A 22,599-nucleotide genomic window follows, 5' to 3' on the forward strand; every position below is an offset into this window, starting at 1 on the left:
TCAACTATTCGTATATTACCATCTGGCCCACAATGAGTTTGCTCGATGCGTCCTAATCGCCATTCATTTGGAGGCATCAAATCGTCGATTAAGACTACCAAATCTCCAATTCGGACATTTCGATTTGGTTGCTTCCATTTATATCGCTTTTGTAGGGACTTGAGATAATCATCTTTTCATTGTATTGCAAACTGATGATGCAAAGCTTTTAGCTTAGTCCATCGATTAACTACAGATATATTTTGGGTGAGTGGTTCCGGCAAAGACAACATGGGAGCTCCTTTTAAAAAATGACCTGGTGTGAGGGCTGTTAGATCCGATGGAACCTCGGATATTGCGCTAATCGGACGAGAGTTAAGAACTCCCTCTATTCGAGCCAAAACTGTCGCCAGTTGTTCGTAAGTAAATTTATGGGACCCAGCCACTCTCTTGAAATGGTGCTTAAAACAAATACTGATACGTAACCTTTTACAATGGGGCCTTTCGTAAGTGGGATGTTCTGAGCTCAAACGGACCCGCGAAATCGAGTCCGGTTACATGAAAGGGGGGCGTAATGGTACACCTATCTAGAGGTAAAGGTGCCATGATTTGTGAACATGATTTTTGTTTAAAAATAGTACAAACTTTGCACCTACGGATGATGGATTTCACTCTTGGTTTCCATCTTGAAATATAGAATTCTGTTTGCACCATCCGACACAAGGATACAATCGGCATGTACTAAAAAATTATGTAGGTGCGAAAGAAACAGAGTACAGAGCCTAGAATTTCCGGGAAGAATTATGGGGTGGCTTTCATTATATGGTAATGCCGAATGCGCTAGACGGCCGTTTACACGAAGGATGTCATCTTGATCTATAAAAGGATTGATTGGGTTCTATGGGCTGTCTTTCGGTAATGGACTCTTTCGTAAAATAGCATCATATTCCCTGTTGAAGTATTGCTTTTGGATTATACTAATCAATCTCTTCTTTGAGAATACTATTTCGCTATGAGTCAGATCAATAGAGGAGTGGGTGACAACATCGACATTATGACGCAGACGGTTGTAAAATCGGAAAATATAAGATACAACTCTTAAAGCTTTTGTATATGACGAGAATCTGTCTATAATGTCCGAAGTTTCTGAACTAACGTTAAAGGCCTGCACCCTTCTTCCAGTTTCGGGAGTGGAAATGGGATTGCTCTTTGGCCAGGTTGCTGGTGGATTTGTTAACCATGATGGACCATTCCACCAAAGTAAATTGTTTTGAAGTTCCTGCGGCCTGCGACCCCTTGTACCCAAATCGGAAGGATTGTCGTGTGTGGACACGTTTCGCCACTGTGCTCGTGGAACAAGGGTGTGAATCTTGGACGTGCGATTTGCAACATATGTTTCCCAAGACCACGGAGGTTTTGAAAGCCATCCGAGAACAATGGACGAGTCTGTCCATAGAATCATATCAGAGTTCTTGAAATCAAACAGATTGACTATATAGTTTACCAGCTTCGCAAGCAATTCTGCTCCATTAAGCTCCAACCGTGGCAAACATACTGTTTGCAGTGGCGCAACCTTGCTTTTTGCGACTAGAAGATTCGAATACGCAACATAACCAGAAGCTTGCACTCTTATATAGACGCAGGCACAATAAGCTGCCTTAGACGCGTCTGAGAATCCATGAATTTGGATTTTATCGGAAGGCATGTATTGGTCCAACGAGGAATCCGAATAGAACTTATATGCGAGAAGTCGAAATACAATTGTTCCCATGACCGACGAGAATCCTCGCTGATTATATCATCCAACCACAACCTTCTAGCCACAGTTGCTGCATTAATATTTTGGCCCTTATTACAATAGGTGTTATCCACCCAGCTGGGTCAAAGAGCTGTGCCACCATTGATAAAATGTGTCTCTTGGTCAGGCTTGATGGACTTTGAACTGGATTCATAACGTATGTAAAGGAATCTGTCAACGCATTCCACTTGATACCAAGTGTTTTGGTTGAACTTGCCTCATCGAGGCGCAAAAAATCTGTATCATATAAGTCCTCTGGTGATAAGTGTTCTAGAAGTTGATAATCGTTAGCTGTTATCTTCTTTAAGGGGAATCCTGCAGAAGCTAGAGTGATCATGAGCTGAGATTGGATTTGCTTCGTTTCAGCGATCGAATAACCACCTGCAAGAATATCATCGACATAGGTCTCCATTCGTAATACTGATGCTACCTTTGGGAACTGCCGCTCATGCTCATAATGACCGGATGGCCAGATATGGAACGCAGTTTAAACCGAAAGTCACGGTTTTAAGCTGGTAGTTTTTAACCGGGCTATTGGCGTCTCGTTGATATACAATTCTTTAAAAGCAGCGGTCATCGGGATGTACAAGTATTTGCCTGTACATTTTTTGTATATCGCCACAAAAAACATATTTGTATTTTCTCCAATTCAGAACCGTTGAAATTAATTCGGTCTGAAGAGTGGGTCCGGTTAATAAAACATCATTTAAAGAAAATCCGGATTTGGATTTTCGGGAGGCATTAAACACAATCCTCACTTTCGTGGACTTGTGTTCGGGTCGCACAACAGCGTGGTGTGGAAGATAGAATGAATTACATTTCCCATTTGAATAAATTTCTACATTCGATGTTTCTTCCATATGCCCTAAGGAGAGATACTCTTCTAGAACAGCATTGTATTGAGTTTGGAGGTCCGGATTCTTCATTAAAGTTTGCTCTATTCTTTTAAGCTGACCTAGAGGAAGATCCCAGATATACCGATTCTGGAAACTCTTTATTGAAAGGTAGTCTTACGATGTACCTTCCATCTTCGTGACGTGTAGTCGTACTCGCATAAAGCTCCTCACAATATCTCTCATCTTCCGAAAGAGGGCGTGAGCAAGGTATTTCTTCGATTTCCCAAAACTTTCGTAAAACTTTGTCAAGAGAGGGAGTAACGACACCAATCAAATATGGCCCCATTTAAACTTAAACCGCACACTAGATATGCAAGTGTTCTCAAGGCGTCAGATAGCACTCCTGATATCTGCTATAACGGGTCGCTGCCTGATAGGCGAATTTGCAAAAACTATAGGTGCGAATTATAATGACTATTGTATAAGCTGTCATGATGTGGAGGAAAAGGAATCAATTAAACACCTCTTGTGTGAGTGTCCTGCTTTTTGTGTATAGCTTATAGCTTTAGATTACTGGCGGACCTGGAAAACGTTAACTTAAGCAGTTTGTTAATGTTTTTGGAGCAATCTGGTTGGTTCAACAAAAGTAAATAATAGAGAAGGTTCAGTGGTTAAGACTATAAGTGCCGATGTGTAATAGGTACTTTTAGTTAAATGTGGACTGAATAGTCTAAGTGAGCCTGAAATTTAATCGGGCTGCACCTTTAACCTAACCTAACCTGTCTTTAATCATTTTAATTTGATTTTAAAGAATATTTATTGAATTCAAAAGAAAACTTTATTTGTTTAAAATTGCGTTCGTCAAAAAAAGAAAATTCTTTTTTTTCAGTATAGCAAGTTAAAAACTAATTGAAACCTACTGTCTGTAGCGAATCGTGGCGGACGAGCGTGACATGCCGTCGTGCTAACCCTATTGATCATAGAACCAGGGGACTGAATCGAGAGATTTGTAATATAGTCGAGGAAGAATTCGCTTATATTTGAGAAATATTTTTTTAATCTTTTATATAACATAAAACATACCAGAGAACAACAAAAAAAAACAGTTTCTTATCATTTTGGTTGTGTTTATTACTTCCCATAAACCAGGATGAGCGTTTTTCAAATGTAACCCCTATTCAGTTTGGACGAGCGTGACAGGCCGTCGTGCTTACCCTGTTGATCATAGAATCAGGGAACTGAATCGAGAGATTTGTAAGATAGTCGAGGAAGAATTCGCTTATATTTGAGAAATATTTTTTAATCTTTTATATAACATAAAACATACCAGAGAACAATGCAAAAACAAACAAAAAACAGTTTATATCATTTTGGTTGTGTTTATTACTTCCCATAAACCAGGATGAGCGTTTTTCAAATGTAACGCCTATTCACTTTGAGTTCAACAACATACATTCAACTTGACTTCAAACAGCTTCAATACATTTTCAAAATGTTTGCCAATTACTTGCAAATCGGAAAGATATTGACGAAATCTTTGAAAATGTGTTGAAAATACTTAAAGAAAACTTTGACATAACACTACCCTGAAATACAAAGAAAAAACATGTGGTTTTCAAAGCTTCTTTGTGAAACGAAGTTCGTGGTCAATTGGAAGAAATAAAAAATTGGAAAATTTTAGATAAATATCTGAATTTACTGTTAGGTTAGGTTAGGTTAAAGTGGCAGCCCGATTAAGATTCAGGCTCACTTAGACTATTCAGTCCATTGTGATACCACATTAACTAAAAGTACCTATTACATATGGGCACTTCTAGTTTTAACCGCTGAACCTTCTCGATTATTTTTCTTCGCTGAACCAACCAGATTGTTCTAAAAACATTAGCAGACTGCTTAAGTTAACGTTTTCCAGATCCGCCAGTAATCTGAAGCTATATGCTCCTAAAAGTTGCTTGCGCTTTACACAAAATGCATGACACTCACACAAGAGGTGTTTAATTGATTCTTTTTCCTCCGCATCATGACAGCTCATACAATAGTCATTATACTTCGCGCCAATAGTTTTTGCAAAATCGCCTATCAGGCAACGACCCGTTATAGCAGATATCAGGAGTGATATCTGACGTCTCGAGAACATTAGCATATCTAGTGTGCGGTTTAAGTTGAAATGGGGCCATATTTGCTTGCAATTCTCCCATCGAACATTAGCCATCATAACAGCCTTCTCACGCAGCATGAGCTTGCAGGTACCTAGGGGCATACCAACAAATTCTAGTTCCCCTGGAATATGTAAGGTAGTCCCTAGCCTTGCCAACTCATCCGCTTCGCAGTTCCCCGGTATGTTCCTATGGCCAGGCACCCATATTAGGTGAATATTGTACTGCTCAGCCATCTAATTGAGAGATTTGCGGCAGTCGATGGCCGTTTTCGAGTTAAGGAACACAGAGTCCAAGGCTTTTATTGCAGATTGACTGTCTGAGTATATATTAATTCCCACATTTTTTGGAACATTACTTCTCAGCCAATTCGCCACCTCTCTTATTGCTAATATTTCAGCCTGAAAACACTACAGTGATTAGGTAATCTTTTCGCTATTCGAAGTTCCAGATCATTAGAATATACTCCGAACCCCACTTGTCCATCCAATTTGGAGCCATCAGTGAAGAAATCTATATATTCTTTATTCCCCGGGGTCTGTGTGCACCACGCCTCACTGTTGGGGATTGAAGTCGCAAACTTTTTGTCGAAAAGTGGACTCGCCAAAGTGTAATCCACTACGTTAGGCACATCTGGCATTATTTTGAGGACCGAACTGTGACCGTAACTTTTTTCCGACCACAGCGATAGCTCGCTGTGGTCGTTGTTGCAGCTGATTGTTTGGCCAAAATGTCTAAAGGCAATAGGTGCAGCATGACATTAGGGGAATTTGTTCCTGTCTTGCTGAATGCGCCTGAAATACACAAACACGCCATACGCTGAACTTTATCTAAACAAGTCGGTTTTTGAAGTGCCGGCCACCACACTACAACACCATATAGCATTATAGGTCTAACCACTGCCGTGTATAGCCAATGCACAATTTTTGGTTTTAGTCCCCACTTTTTTCCTATTGCCTTTTTGCACGAGTACAAAGCTACCGTTGATTTTCTCGCCCTTTCTTCAATATTAAGCTTAAAGTTCAGCTTCCTGTCCAAAATAACGCCAAGGTATTTTGCACACTCACCAAAGGGAATTTCAATACCCCCTAAGGAAATAGGCCTAACCGTGGGAGTTTTGCGATCTTTGCAGTACATGACTAATTCTGTCTTTGCAGGATTTACCCCAAGACCATTGTCTTTCGCCCATTTCTCAGTCATCCGGAGGGCCTTTTGAATCTCTGATTGTGGATGGGAATTTTCCCCTGACTGCTAGAGCCACATCATCTGCGTATGCAACCACTTTTATCCTTTCTTTTTCTAGGGTAACCAGAAGGTTATTTATAGCAACATTCCAAAGAAGAGGTGATAGAACTCCTCCTTGGGGAGCGCCTCTGTTCACATACCTTTGTATGGTTGCTTGTCCTAGTGTGGCTGAAATACTTCTCTTCATTAGAAGTTCGTCTAACAGCCTAAGTATACATGGATCAACATTCAGAGTTGTCAGTCCATTTAATATCGAGCTCGGATGGACATTATTGAACGCCCCTTCGACGCCTAGAAACGCAACGATTGTGTATTCTTTGACAGATAGTGAGCTTTCAATAAAGCTGACTAGTTCATGTAATGCGGTCTCAGTAGACCTTCCCTTCGAGTATGCATGCTGTCGTTTCGAGAACAAACTTGAATCGATGCTAGTTCTAAGATTAATATCTATCATCTTCTCCAGAGTCTTAAGTAGGAATGAGGATAAGCTGATTGGTCGGAAATCCTTCGCCTTCGAGTGAGAGGCTTTTCCCGCTTTAGGTATGAAAACGACTTTTGTTTCCCTCCACTTTCCTGGGATATATGATAAGTTGATACATCCTTTATATATCGCCGACAACCAGGGGATAACCGCTTGTAACACCGCTTGTAACTCCGCCGGAGTAATTCCATCAGGTCCGGGGGATTTGAATGGTCCAAAGCTATTTAGCGCCCATCTTATTCTAGTTTCCGATACAATTTCCTCGACGAGAAACGACCGCTGAGCAACTGCGGCACCGCCAGTACATGGTTCAACCGTCTGATTTCCAATAGTACCTCCAGCGTCTCCTCACTGGACGTTGTCCAATTGCCCTCCGACGTTTTAATAAAACCTGGAGCGGAGTTGGTGGATGCTAGAACCTTCCGTAGTCTGGAAGACTCGGACGTATTCTCAATACTGCTGCAGTAATCATTCCAAGAGTTATGCTGAGCCTTTCTCAATTCTCGCTTGCATCCTCTCAGATTCTTCTTGTAAGTGTCCCAATCCTCAGGGGCTCTGGTGGAATTTGCCTTGTTAAATAGCTTCCTGCAGGATTTCTTCATATTACTTAATTCCGTAGACCACCATGGTGGTCGATTTTCTCCCCTTGGCTTCCCTCTAGGGCATGCAGCTTTCAGTGAGATGTTGAAGGCCTTAGTAATCCGCTCCACTGCGTGTTCGATAACTTGCACAGTGCTCATATTTGTCTCTGGTATTTCCGGTATCGTCATATTGAACGATTCCCTATACCTATTCCAGTCAGCTTTCCTAACATTTGGCGGAAATATGGTCTTGGTGGTATGAACATCAAATTTGAAACTGATGTAGCGATGATCTGAGAAACTGTGTTCACTTAAAACATGCCACTCAGATATCATTTCATTCAGTTCTTGCGAGGCCAAGGTGATGTCCAAAACCTCTTGCCTGTTTTTAGTGACAAAGGTTGGGGCATCTCCCTTGTTGCAAACTACCAGATTAGTACGCAAAATAAACTCTATTAGCGACTCACCCCTTGCATTAGTATCACTACTTCCCCATATACTATGATGTGCATTCGCATCGCATCCCATAATGAGTTTCGTCTTCGATTTCAGTGACTCCTCCACTAAGGTCTTAACGGCACATGGAGGCATCTCCCTGTCATGTCCCATGTAGACCGAAGATCATTAGCGTAGCTAGACAATTTTCCTAGGGGGGGCTATAGCCCCCCCTAGGTTCAATTATTGTTTTATTTCATAAAAAAGAATAAAAAAATAGACATCAAAATAATTATATATTAGCAACTAAAAGTAGTTCCACACTTTTCCCACCAAAAAAAATTTGGGATTTGTTTTAAAGGCACAACTTTAAAAGCACTTCCAAAAATGTCCTCACAAAGAAGTTAATTATATTAACTACACAGGATATTTTTTACTTCAGCTTTTTCATATTTTAATGCGTAATTTTTGTTTTCTTTTTTCAAATAGTTTAAAAAAAGAGTACGAATAAATAAAATGGTAAAAATTATTCAAATTTTGCCACAAAAATTAAATCCATTATAAATCGATAATTTTTGAAAATATTCAAACAAGCGTTAGAATGCATTAAAAATCATAAAAAAATATAAAAATTACTATAAATTAATGTTTCTTGAAGCTCGAGGTCTTTATAAATATTTATATAATTCTAACAAAAGGTCGACCAAAAACCAAATAAAAAACGAATAAATAAAAATTATTTATTTGGGAAAATATATTAATTCACATTCAAAACTCTGAATTCGGATCACACCTTAAGAAGTGATGCAAATTTATTGCAACGGCTGTTGAAACGGTGGACATTCGTTCTATGACGAGTTCCTATTACATTCATCGCTCCTCCGCCAATTTCGCACCACTTCCGGACCCAAAAAGAACATTTTCACTTCTTTTTTGGCGACGCTTTTTTGCAGCATTATTAAGATATTAATTTATGAAAGAATAGTTTTAATACCAATTACTATTTTTTAATTAAGATGACTAAACCAGACTAAACAATATAATAAAGGAGCTTTACAGCCTGTTTCTGTATGTCGAATGAGCTCTGCCGATCGACTAAAATGGAAACAAACAGCTGAATTTATAACCAAAAAACAGCTGTTTCTATGCATTTCAGTCGGTCGATTGAACTCGTTCGACATACAGAAACAGGCTGTTAGTTATTTAACTAAACCATAAGTTCAATCACAGTTCTATTTCATAAATATCAGACTTCAAACATTGTCATCGGCAACTGTTACCACAACCCAAGTAATTCGATTGTGCATGAAAGTCTTTAGGGGAACTTTGTGCGGTTGTATATACTTGTTTAATTTTTATAAAAATGTAAAATCGTAAATAGGTTTTCAAATTCTGGGGGGGGGGCTAAATTTTTTCTGGGAGGTCTAAGCCCCCTCCCCAGAGGCCTTCCTACGCTTATGCCGAAGATACCCAATATTTGCATTTGGCTATTTCTAAACTGGCAACGACAGTGTCTGTATTGCACATTGAAGGAAGCAGAAACATGTTGAGCTCGTTTTTAGCAATTATACAGGCTCGATTTAAATCATTACCAGTATACTGCAATAGTTTGAACCCCGGAGTACTTAATTCACATATTTTGTTTCTATAAACATATGGTTTTTGAATAAGAACTATATCTATGTTCCCTTTCATCAGGAGAACTTTTAAGGCAGCACATGCAGCCTTACAATGATGAAGATTTATCTGGAGGATCCGTAGTACCATCGAGATTTTCAACAACCGTCACATCAGCCGCTTCAATCGAGTCATCAAGAATGTCCTCTTCAGAGATCTCTCGCAATAACCATAGGTTCAACTTTGCAACATTCCAAAGAAGAGGTGATAGAACTCCTCCTTGGGGAGTGCCTCTGTTCACATACCTTTGTATGTTTGCTTTCCTAGTGTGGCTGAAATACGTCTCTTCAGTAGCAGTTCGTCTAACAGCCAAAGTATACATGGATCAACATTCAGAGTTGTCAGTCCATTTAATATCGAGCTCGGATGGACATTATTGAACGCCCCTTCGATGTCTAGAAACGCCACGATTGTGTATTCTTTGACAGATAGTGAGCGTTCAATAAAGCTGACTAGTTCATGCAATGCGGTCTCAGTAGACCTGCCCTTCGAGTATGCATGCTGTCGTTTCGAGAGCAAACTTGAATCCACTCTAGTTCTAAGATACATGTCTATCCTCCTCTCCAGGGTCTTAAGTAGGAATGATGATAAGCTGATTGGTCGGAAATCCTTCGCACTCGAGTGAGAGGCTTTTCCCCGCTTTAGGTATGAAGACGACTTTTGTTTCTCTTCACTTTTCTGGAATATATGCTATGTTTACACATCGTTTATATATCACCATCAACCAGGGGATAATTCTTTCAGCCACTGCTTGTAATTCCTCTGGAGTAATTCCATCAGGTCCGGGGGATTTGAATGGTCCAAAGCTATTTAAGGACCATTTTATTCTAGATTCCGATACAATTTCCTCGATAGGAAACGACCGCTGAGCCACTGTGGCACCGCCAGAACCTGGTTCAACCGTCATAGACTGCCGCAAATCTCTCAACGAGATGCCTGAGCAGTACAATATTCACCTAATATGGGTGCCTGGTCATAGGAACATACCGGGGAACTGTGAAGCAGATGTGTTAGCAAGGCTAGGAACTACCTTACATATTCCAGGGGAACTAGAATCTGTTGGTATGCCTCTGGCCACCTGCAAGCTCTTACTGCGTGAGAAGGCTGTTATGATGGCCAATATTCGATGGGAAAATTGCAAGGGTTGTAACGACACCAAGCAAATATGGCCCCATTTAAACTTAAACCGCACACTAGATATGCTAGTGTTCTCAAGGCGTCAGATAGCACTCCTAATATCTGCTATAACGGGTCGCTGCCTGATAGGCGAATTTGCAAAAACTATAGGTGCGAAGTATAATGACTATTGTATAAGCTGTCATGACGTGGAGGAAAAGGAATCAATTAAACACCTCTTGTGTGAGTGTCCTGCTTTTTGTGTAAGGCGTAAGCGAATTTTAGGAGCATATAGCTTTAGATTACTGGCTGACCTGGAAAACGTTAACTTAAGCAGTTTATTAATGTTTTTGGAGCAATCTGGTTGGTTCCACAAAAGTAAATAATAGAGAAGGTTCAGTGGTTAAGACTAGAAGTGCCCATATGTAATAGGTACTTTTAGTTAAATGTGGTATCACAATGGACTGAATAGTCTAAGTGAGCCTGAAATTTAATCGGGCTGCCACTTTAACCTAACCTAACCTAACCGTCTGATTTCCAGGAAAATGTGTGTCCAATAGTACCTCCAGCGTCTCCTCATTGGACGTTGTCCAATTGCCCTCCGATGTTTTAATGAAACCTGGAGCGGAGTTGGTGGATGCTAGAACCTTCCGTAGTCTAGAAGCCTCTGACGTATTCTCAATATTGCTACAGTAATCATCCCAAAAGTTTTGTTGAGACCTTCTCAGTTCTCGTTTATATGCTCTCAGATTCATCTTGTGTCCCAATCCTCCGGAGCTCTTGTGGACTTTGCTTTGTTAAAGAACTTCCTTCAGGATTTCCTCATATTACTTAACTCCGTAGTCCACCATGGCGGTCGATTTTTTTCCCTTGGCTTTCCGCTAGGGCAAGCAGCTGTCAGTGACATATTGAAGGCCTTAGTAATCCGCACCACTGCGTGTTCGATATCTTGCACAGTGCTCATATTTGTCTCTGGCATTTCTGGTATCATCAAATTTAACGATTCCCTTTACCTATTCCAATCAGCTTTCCTAATATTTGGAGGAAATATGGCCTTTGAGGTACTTTATGTCTCCTTCGGCTTCGCTAGGAGATAATAAACTGTTAAATGATAATAAACTGTTATTTTTTTGTTTTTGTGTTGTTCTCTGGTATGTTTTATGTTATATAAAAGATTAAAAAAATATTTCTCAAATATAAGCGAATTCTTCCTCGACTATATTACAAATCTCTCGATTCAGTCCCCTGATTCTATGATCAACAGCACGACGGCCTGTCACGCTCGTCCGCCACGATTCGCTAAACGAGACCACGATTCGCTACAGACAGTAGGTTTCAATTAGGTTTTAAATTGCTATATTAAAAAAAAAAAAGAATTTTCTTTTTTTTGACGAACGCAATTTTAAACAAATAAAGTTTTCTTTTGAATTCAATAAATATTCTTTAAAATCAAATTAAAATGGTTAAAGACAAACGTTACAACGTTCTTAAAGAAATACTATAACAAAGGAGAATTTCCTTTGTCTAAAATTTCGTTCCGGAGGAACTTTTTTCTTTGAGTCTATTAGTAAACCTCCATTATATCAAAATTTAACTCCGTTAGTATTATTATCAATAACAATCCGAGAGATACGTTATTTACTTTAGAGCTTTCGAATTATATCACTAACACAACTTTTTTCGCTTTGTTTATTATTTTAGGAGGAAATGATGGAAATGTTTTCTATATTGGACATGACAATGGCCATGTGCTATTGGCAAAATCACTCGACTGGGAATCTCAAAAATCTTATAATCTAACTATTAGTGTCACCGATGGATGGAATGTAGTCGATACACACGTTTATATTAAAGTCGCTGATACTAATGATAATCGCCCTCAATTTACGAAAGATATATATTTTGTAAACATTTCGGAAAATGTTAAGGAGGAATCCATAATTTTACAGCTCCATGCACTTGACAAAGACGAGGACCAGAAAATATTTTATACTCTATATGGATCCAAAGACCCTTCCTCACTAAATTTTTTTCGAGTAGATTCAGTGACGGGAAATTTGTTTGTAACACAAGCCCTCGACTATGAGAGAAATAAACGACACGAATTAATAGCTATTGCAAAGGATCAAGGAACTCCTGCTAAAAGGAATTATGCTAAAATAATAATAACAATACATGATCACAACGATCACAGTCCTGAATTTACGACTAAAATTTTACAGAGCAAAGTACCCGAAAGTGCTGTTGTTGGGTCAAAAATTGTGGAAGTTAGTGCCTCTGATCGAGATAGCGGGGTAAATGGTGAACTAGTGTATACTATAGTCAGTGGGAATGTTGGAAACACCTTCCAAATCGATAAAGCTATTGGTACCGTGTATCTATCCCAGAATTTGGATATTATGCATATGCAGGAGTATATGCTACAAGTAAGGGCAACGGATTGCGGAACTCCTTCATTATCATCACAGATTCCTGTGCATATCATTGTAGTTATGGCGGACAACGATCCCCCAAAATTTCTAACTCCAACTTGTGATATTGAAATATATGAAAATATTCCTATCGGTACATTTATAGCACATATTGAAGCAAGATCATCTTCTTCGGTGTTTTACAACATAGTCGATGGCAACGACGAAGGATTTTTCTATATGAATCCATCGACGGGAGTAATTCTGGCCAATTCAAAGATTGATTATGAACAACAAAAGTAAGTTCGTTTTTAAATATTTTCCGTTTGTTTTAGTCCATCATCTTTAATTTTCAGACAATTCAATTTAACGATCAAAGGTACTAATATGGCAACAAAATCATCCTATCACAATGTTATTATACACATTTTGGATATCAATGACAACACTCCGACTTTCGTACAAACCGAGTACTTTGGACAAATATTAGAATCCTCATACCCTAGATCTTATGTCAGTGAAAATGCTTCAATAAATAGGTAAGTATATATACTGTGATTTATTCTGTTTTTGGTTCTAGTTTGTCAGCCTTTTTGATGTAATAGAGCTTCGAGACATAATCCCCCAAAAAATAACACCCCGAAATGGAAATGAAATAATGCCCAGGTTTGGGGATTTGTTTCGTAACGAAGAAAAAAACCATGGTGAATTATTACATTATTATATTTATTGATTTTGGAGGAGCAATATCATGAATTTAGTAAATATTTCATTATTTTAAATCTACATATTATATACATATATACATATTATATTTTGTATAAACATGAACTAAGGGTTAGTAGGGAAAGAACAATTAGGCTTACTTAACTAATATCTTGATACTTCTTATGCTACGCCTGACAGCTTGACACGCTGAAAAAACTGTGAAACCACTAGGAAAGAAAATTTTAATTAATTTTAGAAAATTCGATTAATTTTAGAAAATTCTAACTAAACGGTATTAGAAATGCAGATATCACGCAGATTTCACAAAAGTATGTAAATAATTTTTGACAAGTTCAAGAAAATTTATTCGACAAAATTATTATTTTTCACTTATTAAAAAAAATTACGTAGTTTGAAGGAAAAAAGTGGAATTGAATATTGCGAAAATTTCTTTAGTGCCATACGAAGTTCATTACTCGTAAACTTTACAAGTTTTAAGAACTTCTGAACTATTTATTTTAAGGCCTAGTGTGACCCATATGGTGTATTACACAGTAATAAATCCTAACCATAGGCTTCAGAATAAAAAAAAAATAAAATTAAAATCCTTAAAACTAAATAAAGACAAAAAATTTGGTTTCCCAAATCTAATACACTGAAATAATAAAAAATGTATAAATAACTAGTAAACAATCCCGTGTTAGCGACAAAAAAACTAAAGAACAGAATAGAAATAGTCCGGTCACAATCCCCACAAACGATATAAAAAGTGAAATTATTTCGACATCAGTAATTCTTTTCGATAATGTTACATTTTTACCGCTCAGAATCCATTTATAAAATAATGATGAACACGTAATGTTATATTAAAACATAACTTCTACTTTATTAAACAATAAAAAGACAATATTATCAATTACGCAACGACATTATCTGATTGGATATTAAACACATACTGTAATGATTTAAATATGGCTGCTATGTAACGCGAAGTTCAGTACTTAAAATGGACATTAATAAAAGTATATAAAAAAGGATGAAGTGATGACAGATTGAAACCTGTATAACAAATAGGAATTCAAATTTTATTCGAGAATTGCTTTCGATTCGAATTTTCTTTCGTACTATGTAATACTATCGAATTCGCTAAAAAGTGTAGCCAGCTTATAATGTAAAGTGACACCACTTACGAATAATAAAAAGGTGTAATTTGGCAGCATTGTCAGTGATTGTCAAAAATTAATAAACAAAATATAAAAAATTTAGTAAATACAATAAAATGGATAGTGTTGCTTTGTGGTTTGAAAGAAACAATTAACCTGCCGAAAGGACAATATTGACATAAATATATCATCGTTTTCGTATAAAAGTTAATAAATATGTTTGTTTATTTAACCGCCTGAATTAGTGTGTTGTTAGTTTTATTAAAAATTTCAGATTGTCGAAGGAAGCATTCAACTACACCCAAAAAATGTTGTTACTCATAATAGCAAAAATGTTTGCTAAAACAGCAGATTTTGTTTGCTGAAAAAGGGACAGCAGTAGCATGTAGTTGTTTCAGCAAACATTCGTTAGTTGAAACAGCAAACATTTTTTACAGCTAAAATAGCAAACAAATGCTGTTGAATTAGCAAACTTGCTTGCTAAAAGTTTTTGACAAACATCGCTGCTGAAATAGGAAACTGCGTTAGTTGAAATAGCTAACATCTTTACTGCTATAACAACTACAAATGTTTGTTGTCCCAGCTACAAAATTGGTCGTTTTTAACGATACGTTGAAATGAAACCCGTAAATCATTTAATACAATAACTTCTACATTTATTAAATGTGTGAAATAAATTGAATTCCATCGAAGTATTGGAAGTTGAGTTGAAGTGTTTTACAAGATTTATTTACGTTTATTTTTCTTCTTTGGCCTTATACACGCGGATAAAACATACACCCAAAGAAATTTGTTAGTAGGGACAGCAGAAAAGTCTGCTAAAACAGCAGAAAGTCCGGTGAAAAAGGACAGCAGTCACTGTTTGCTGAAATAGCAAACATTTCCTGCTATTTTTTAAGCTCGATTACACTAAAACATGTTTTATTTTGTCTAAAACAAATAAAATGTCAACTTAGGAGCTATCCTAACATAATTAAAACAATATTTTATGGATATCTATAGTATTTGACCAAAAATCTGAATATTTATCGAATTGAGGCATAACAGCAAACAAAATGTTTGCTGATCGTATTTAGGAGATAGTAGGTATATTACAGTGCAAAAATATACCAAAAACTACTTTTGGTTCTTTAATATGCTGTGGGGAAAAATTTATAACCTAAAAAATTTATAAATTGTAGTTCACTTGGCCCTGAAGTACAAAAATATAACAGCAGACATCGACTGCTGTTTTTAGCAGACTTTTTTCTATGAGTGTAACAATCTGTAATGAAAAGAAGTATAAAAAGCAATTAGTAACTACACTAGTTTACACTACAATTTACATTTGATTAGAGGTTGCTTTTAATGTATTTTCATCAAGTGAATTCGAAAATAGAGGTTACAAATTTTTTAATGAAACAGTTTTTGAGATATACTTATATTTCTTTGTCCTTTTTTCATTAGAAAAATCATTTCTCGCGCTAAAAATGTACGATTATATCGAACAAATGTGGATCTGTGATAAGTTAAGTGGTTCAAAATATATTTAAAAAAGGGCACATTTTCAAAAAATATGCTTATAACTTTGTCATTTTCCTTCCAATCTTATTCTTACGTTAAAGTATCACCTTTACGAGCATAAAGTGAAACCGGACGTTATTTCAACTGTTGGCACTTTTCCACCGGCACAGAATCACTGTAAAACATGATGAAAATGTGCTCAATTTTTATCGATATATTTAGAACCACTTAACTCATCTCAGATTCAACGATATACGCGGACATTTCTTGCTTGAGATATGATTCTCGCGTCTAGTAAAAAAATAAAAATGTAAGTATATCTCAAAACGTGTTGCATACAAAAATTTAACTTCTATATTCGAATTTAGAAAATGAAAATACATTAAAAAATCACCTCACATCAAATATACCTCACAAAAATTTTATTTTGTAAACTATTTTTATTTATAGGTATTGTATTGAACGACGTCATCAAAGTTCAAATAGGTACTTTTAGCAAAAATTAAAATGGTTAAAACTAAAAGCATACATTATTCTCATAAGGCCGTATTTTGTAAAATAACAGGTTGGCTGATAAGTTCCCGGTCTGACATATAGATGGCGTTGCTAGTATTAAATGCATATTATTTTTATATAGTACCAACCTTCAAATGATTCATGTCAAAATTTGACGTCTGTAAGTCAATTAGTTTGTGAGCTAGAGCGTCTTTTGTGAAACAACTTTTGTTATTGTGAAAAAAAAAATGGAAAAAAGGAATTTCGTGTTTTGATAAAATACTATTTTCTGAAGGGGAAAAATACGGTGGAGCAAAAACTTGGCTTGATAATGAGTTTCCGGACTCTGTCCCAGGGAAATCAACAATAATTGATTGGTATGCAAAATTCAAGCGTGGTGAAATGAGCACAGAGGACGGTGAACGCAGTGGACGTCCGAAAGAGGTGGTTACCGACGAAAACATCAAAAAATCCACAAAATGATTTTGAATGACCGTAAAATGAAGTTGATCGAGATAGCCGAGGCCTTAAAGATATCAAAGGAACGTGTTGGTCATATCATTCACCAATATTTGGATATGCGGAAGCTCTGTGCAAAACGGGTGCCGCGCGAGCTCACATTTGACCAAAAACAACAACGTGTTGATGATTCTGAGCGGTGTTTGCAGCTGTTAACTCGTAATACACCCGAGTTTTTCCGTCGATATGTGACAATGGATGAAACATGGCTCCAGCACTACACTCCTGAGTCCAATCGACAGTCGGCTGAGTGGACAGCGACCGGTGAACCGTCTCCGAAGCGTAGAAAGACTCAAAAGTCCGCTGGCAAAGTAATGGCCTCTGTTTTTTGGGATGCGCATGGAATAATTTTTATCGATTATCTTGAAAAGGGAAAAGCTATCAACAGTGACTATTATTGGAGCGTTTGAAGGTCGAAATCGCGTCAAAACGGCCCCATATGAAGAAGAAAAAAACTGTTGTTCCACTAAGACAACGTACCGTGCCACAAGTCATTGAGAACGATGGCAAAAATTCTTGAATTGGGCTTCTAATTGCTTTCCCACCCACCGTATTCTCCAGATCTGGCCCCAGCGACTTTTTCTTGTTCTCAGACCTCAAAAGGATGCTCGCAGGGAAAAAATTTGGCTGCAATGAAGAGGTGATCGCCGAAACTGAGGCCTATTTTGAGGCAAAACCGAAGGAGTACTATAAAAACTAATTATAAAAAAACTAATTTTGACAAAAAAATGTGTTTTTCTTTGTTAGACCGGGGAGTTATCAGCCAACCTGTTAGCAAGGTTGCTATGTTATCCTGGTTTTAATACTCACATTTAAGGTGAACTTTGCCAATTGTGAAACATTCGGGTACAGTTTAGGTTAGCTATAGTGGCAGCCCGCTATTTCGGTCCCACTTTGACTATTCAGTTCGGGCCCACTTTGACTATTCAGTCCCTTATGATACAGCAGTGTTGAACTTCTCTCTTGTCACTGAGTGCCACCCGATTTCATGCAGGAAGCTCAAAGACAAGGAATCTCATTTTAATAGCCGAGCCTGAACACTATTTTCCATTGCGATGGAAAATTTAGAGTAGGTTTGAAACACTCAGAAATATCACCAACATTCTAGAGGGAGTCATCCGTTGCAAAACTTTATAGTGTTTAGTCGAAACTAGGATTGAATTCATAACCGTTTGTATGCAAAACGGGCTTGAACCATTGTACGACAGTTGCTCCCATATATCAATGTATAATAACAATTTTCCAATCTAAAAATTATTAAAAACAAAAGTTCTTTAAAAGGAATACAATATTATACAATCCAATACTTACCAAACAACACTAAATAATTTTTCTGGTTTCCCGGTAGTGTTGGGAAAGTAACGAGTATTTGATTACAAGTACTCGTTACTGACTCATTTTTTGAGTACTCGTTACTAGTAAAAGAGTACTCAATATCTTCAATGCCAGTTTTTTTCTTCTGACGGTAAGTTGGCGGTTTGGAAGTAAAATTCTTGACTTCTTGGAAAATATTAATTGAAGTTTTCGAAAATCGTTTTATCAGTTAAAATAACACGAAAAGGATATATGGCTTCACCTTTGAAGAAAGTGAAAAAATTATCTGATTTCTTAACAACGTTTGCATTTGAAAAAATTTGAATTGGGTGTAGGTGGGAGCTATAATTTAAAGCATCACATGGATCACGTCTCATGCGAATAGTATGAATAATAATGTCGTTGACTTCAGCTGGTTCAATCCCATTGTTTTCAAAGAAGGTGCCCAAGCTTATTCAAAAACCCTTGGAAAATTTCAACATTGGGTCTCACGATAAAAATGATCGCTAAATATTTTCATCCACTGTCAATGGTGGAAAATGGTGGATTTAAAAAGTTTGCAAATAGCAAGCAAGCATGCCATTTAGGTATACCATGACGAAAAAATACCAAATAGTGAATACGAAATTGGCTCTAAAAATTTGAATGATTGGTGAAAATCTCTTTCTAACGAGACCCATATATCTACAACACCACATTTTATAACAGGAGAATGAAACTGGATAATATGATTTGCTTTTCTGTACTGTTTTTAAATTTAAACAAGAGGAAGATATTATTAAAAAGTGTCTTTTTTAATTTTTTATAAAAGTAACGAGTAGTAACGAGTACTCAATTCAAAAGTAACGAGTAGTCAAAAGTAATCAAAATTTACAACACTATTTCCCGGCTTGTCTCGTGTTTTCGTTTAAAAGTGATGTTTTGACGGCGTTGGCGTTTGACATATCGACGTTGACATTTGTCAAAACCAACATTAGATCTGTTTGCGTACTTTTCTAGCAATAGGTCTGTTCGCGTACTATTCCAGTAAAAAATATCCAGTAAAAACTAGCAAGAGAGTAAGAATGTATTTTACACCCTTTGTTTAAAATTGCTAAAAAGTACACGAACGGTATCCAGTAACTATTTGCAAATTGAAAATTTCAGCTGCTAAAACATTGAAAACAAAAAAACGAATCCTGTACATATACATTGTATTGGTATTTTGTTTGTTATCAATAACCAGCTGGCAACGTATGCTATGGTTTGCAAGATTTTACTGGGAAAAAATCTCTAGCAAAAACTTGCAATTTCTCTATCTCATAATTGTCAAATGTAGTCTCTCTCCTGCTCTCTTTTGCTGGCGTTTTGGTGTAAACGAACGACTTCCAGTAAAAATTTTTTATTAATTATCAAAAATTATCGGGTTCTCGAACGGAGCTAATAATTATCCAATAAAAACTAGCAAAAGAGTAAATGTGCATTTTACTCTCTTTTCTTAAAATTGCTGAAAAGTACGCGAATGCAGACCAGTAACTAGAGAAAAGTAGTCGTGAAAAATTAGCGGCTAAACTCGAACCCACCTTAAGGTGGGTATTAAGTTCGAGTTTAAGGTGGGTATTAAGTTCGAGTTTAGCCGCTAAAATCGTCATTTTTTCACTAAAGTGAATACTAAATCAGTAAAAAAGGGATAAAATTATACAGTTTTGTTTAAGATTTCATTATAACTTAAAATGGATTATTAAAGTAATCATGAAAAAATGACGATTTTAGCGGCTAAACTCGAACTTAATACCCACCTTTAGCCGCTAAAACGTCATTTTTTCACGATTACTTTTCTTTAATAATCCATTTTAAGGAATACAAACTTTGTGAAAATTTGCTTTGGGCTTTTCCCCATCCAGTTATAATGAAATTTGCAACAAATATGTATAATTTCATGCATTTTTCTTACTGATTTAGTTGATTTTAGCGGCTAGGTTAGGTTAAAGTGGCAGCCCGATTAAGATTCAGGCTCACTTAGACTATTCAGTCCATTGTGATACCACATTAACTAAAAGTACCTATTACATATGGGCACTTCTAGTTTTAACCGCTGAACCTTCTTGATTATTTTTCTTTGTTGTTCAAAAAACATTAGCAGACTGCTTAAGTTAACGTTTTCCAGGTCCGCTAGTAATCTGAAGCTATATGCCCCTAAAATTTGCTTACGCCTTACACAAAATGCAGGACACTCACACAAGTGGTGTTTTATTGATTCCTTTTCCTCCGCATCATGACAGCTCATACAATAGTCATTATACTTTGCACCAATAGTTTTTGCAAAATTGTATTGGTACTTTGTTTGTTATCAATAACCAGCTGGCAACGTATGCTATGGTTTGCAAGATTTTGCTGGGAAAAAATCTCTAGCAAAAACTTGCAATTTCTCTATCTCATAATTGTCAAATGTAGTCTCTCTCCTGCTCTCTTTTGCTGGCGTTTTGGTGTAAACGAACGACTTCCAGTAAAAATTTTTTATTAATTATCAAAAATTATCGGGTTCTCGAACGGAGCTAATAATTATCCAATAAAAACTAGCAAAAGAGTAAATGTGCATTTTACTCTCTTTTCTTAAAATTGCTGAAAAGTACGCGAATGCAGACCAGTAACTAGAGAAAAGTAGTCGTGAAAAATTAGCGGCTAAACTCGAACCCACCTTAGGGTGGGTATTAAGTTCGAGTTTAAGGTGGGTAGTAAGTTCGAGTTTAGCCGCTAAAATCGTCATTTTTTCACTAAAGTGAATACTAAATCAGTAAAAAAGGGATAAAATTATACAGTTTTGTTTAAGATTTCATTATAACTTAAAATGGATTATTAAAGTAATCATGAAAAAATGACGATTTTAGCGGCTAAACTCGAACTTAATACCCACCTTTAGCCGCTAAAACGTAATTTTTTCACGATTACTTTTCTTTAATAATCCATTTTAAGGAATACAAACTTTGTGAAAATTTGCTTTGGGCTTTTCCCCATCCAGTTATAATGAAATTTGCAACAAATATGTATAATTTCATGCATTTTTCTTACTGATTTAGTTGATTTTAGCGGCTAGGTTAGGTTAAAGTGGCAGCCCGATTAAGATTCAGGCTCACTTAGACTATTCAGTCCATTGTGATACCACATTAACTAAAAGTACCTATTACATATGGGCACTTCTAGTTTTAACCGCTGAACCTTCTTGATTATTTTTCTTTGTTGTTCCAAAAATATTAGCAGACTGCTTAAGTTAACGTTTTCCAGGTCCGCTAGTAATCTGAAGCTATATGCCCCTAAAATTTGCTTACGCCTTACACAAAATGCAGGACACTCACACAAGAGGTGTTTTATTGATTCCTTTTCCTCCGCATCATGACAGCTCATACAATAGTCATTATACTTCGCACCAATAGTTTTTGCAAAATCGCCTATCAGGCAGCGACCCGTTATAGCAGATATCAGGAGTGATATCTGGCGTCTCGAGAACACTAGCATATCTAGTGTGCGGTTTAAGTTTAAATGGGGCCATATTTGCTTGGTGTCGTTACAACCCTTACAATTCTCCCATCGAACATTTGCCATCATGACAGCCTTCTCACGCAGTAAGAGCTTGCAGGTAGCCAGAGGCACACCAACAGATTCTAGTTCCCCTGGAATATGTAAGGTAGTTCCTAGCCTTGCTAGCTCATCTGCTTCGCAGTTCCCCGGTATGTTCCTGTGGCCAGGCACCCATATTAGGTGAATATTGTGCTGCTCAGCCATCTCATTGAGAGATTTGCGGCAGTCGATGGCCGTTTTCGAGTTGAGGAACACAGAGTCCAAGGATTTTATTGCAGGTTGACTGTCTGAGTATATATTAATGCCAATATTGCTTGGAGCATTACTTCTCAGCCAATTCACCACTTCTCTTATTGCTAATATTTCAGCCTGAAAAACACTACAGTGATCAGGTAATCTTTTCGCTATTCGAAGTTCCAGATCTTTAGAATATACTCCGAAACCCACTTGGCCATCCAATTTGGAGCCATCAGTGTAGAAATCTATATATCTTTTATTCCCCGGGGTCCGTGTACACCACGCCTCACTGTTGGGAATTAGAGTCTCAAACTTTTTGTCGAAAAGTGGACTCTCCAAAGTGTAATCCACTACGTTAGGCACATCTGGCATTATTTTGAGGACCGAACT

The 22,599-nt window shown here is 37.0% G+C and overlaps 1 protein-coding gene and 1 long non-coding RNA gene across 2 annotated transcripts in view; one reads left to right on the forward strand and one right to left on the reverse strand.

The window, feature by feature from the left end:
• kug (FAT atypical cadherin kugelei) overlaps nucleotides 1-22,599 on the forward strand; it is a 603,151-nt gene that overhangs the window by 158,033 nt on the left and 422,519 nt on the right. Inside the window, exons 9-10 of the mRNA XM_075308589.1 lie at nucleotides 12,006-13,014; nucleotides 13,072-13,254. Coding sequence (XP_075164704.1) covers nucleotides 12,006-13,014; nucleotides 13,072-13,254 — 1,192 coding nt within the window. The remainder of the gene's footprint in view (nucleotides 1-12,005; nucleotides 13,015-13,071; nucleotides 13,255-22,599) is intronic.
• LOC142237221 (uncharacterized) lies at nucleotides 13,425-18,457 on the reverse strand. Its single transcript, XR_012722396.1, has 3 exons — nucleotides 18,415-18,457; nucleotides 17,914-18,350; nucleotides 13,425-15,850 (listed from the first exon to the last, which is right to left on the reverse strand). It is a non-coding gene; the product is annotated as an uncharacterized LOC142237221 (long non-coding RNA).

The sequence above is a fragment of the Haematobia irritans genome, chromosome 4 (assembly GCF_050003625.1).
Source record: "Haematobia irritans isolate KBUSLIRL chromosome 4, ASM5000362v1, whole genome shotgun sequence".
In the NCBI taxonomy this organism is placed as follows: domain Eukaryota; kingdom Metazoa; phylum Arthropoda; class Insecta; order Diptera; family Muscidae; genus Haematobia; species Haematobia irritans.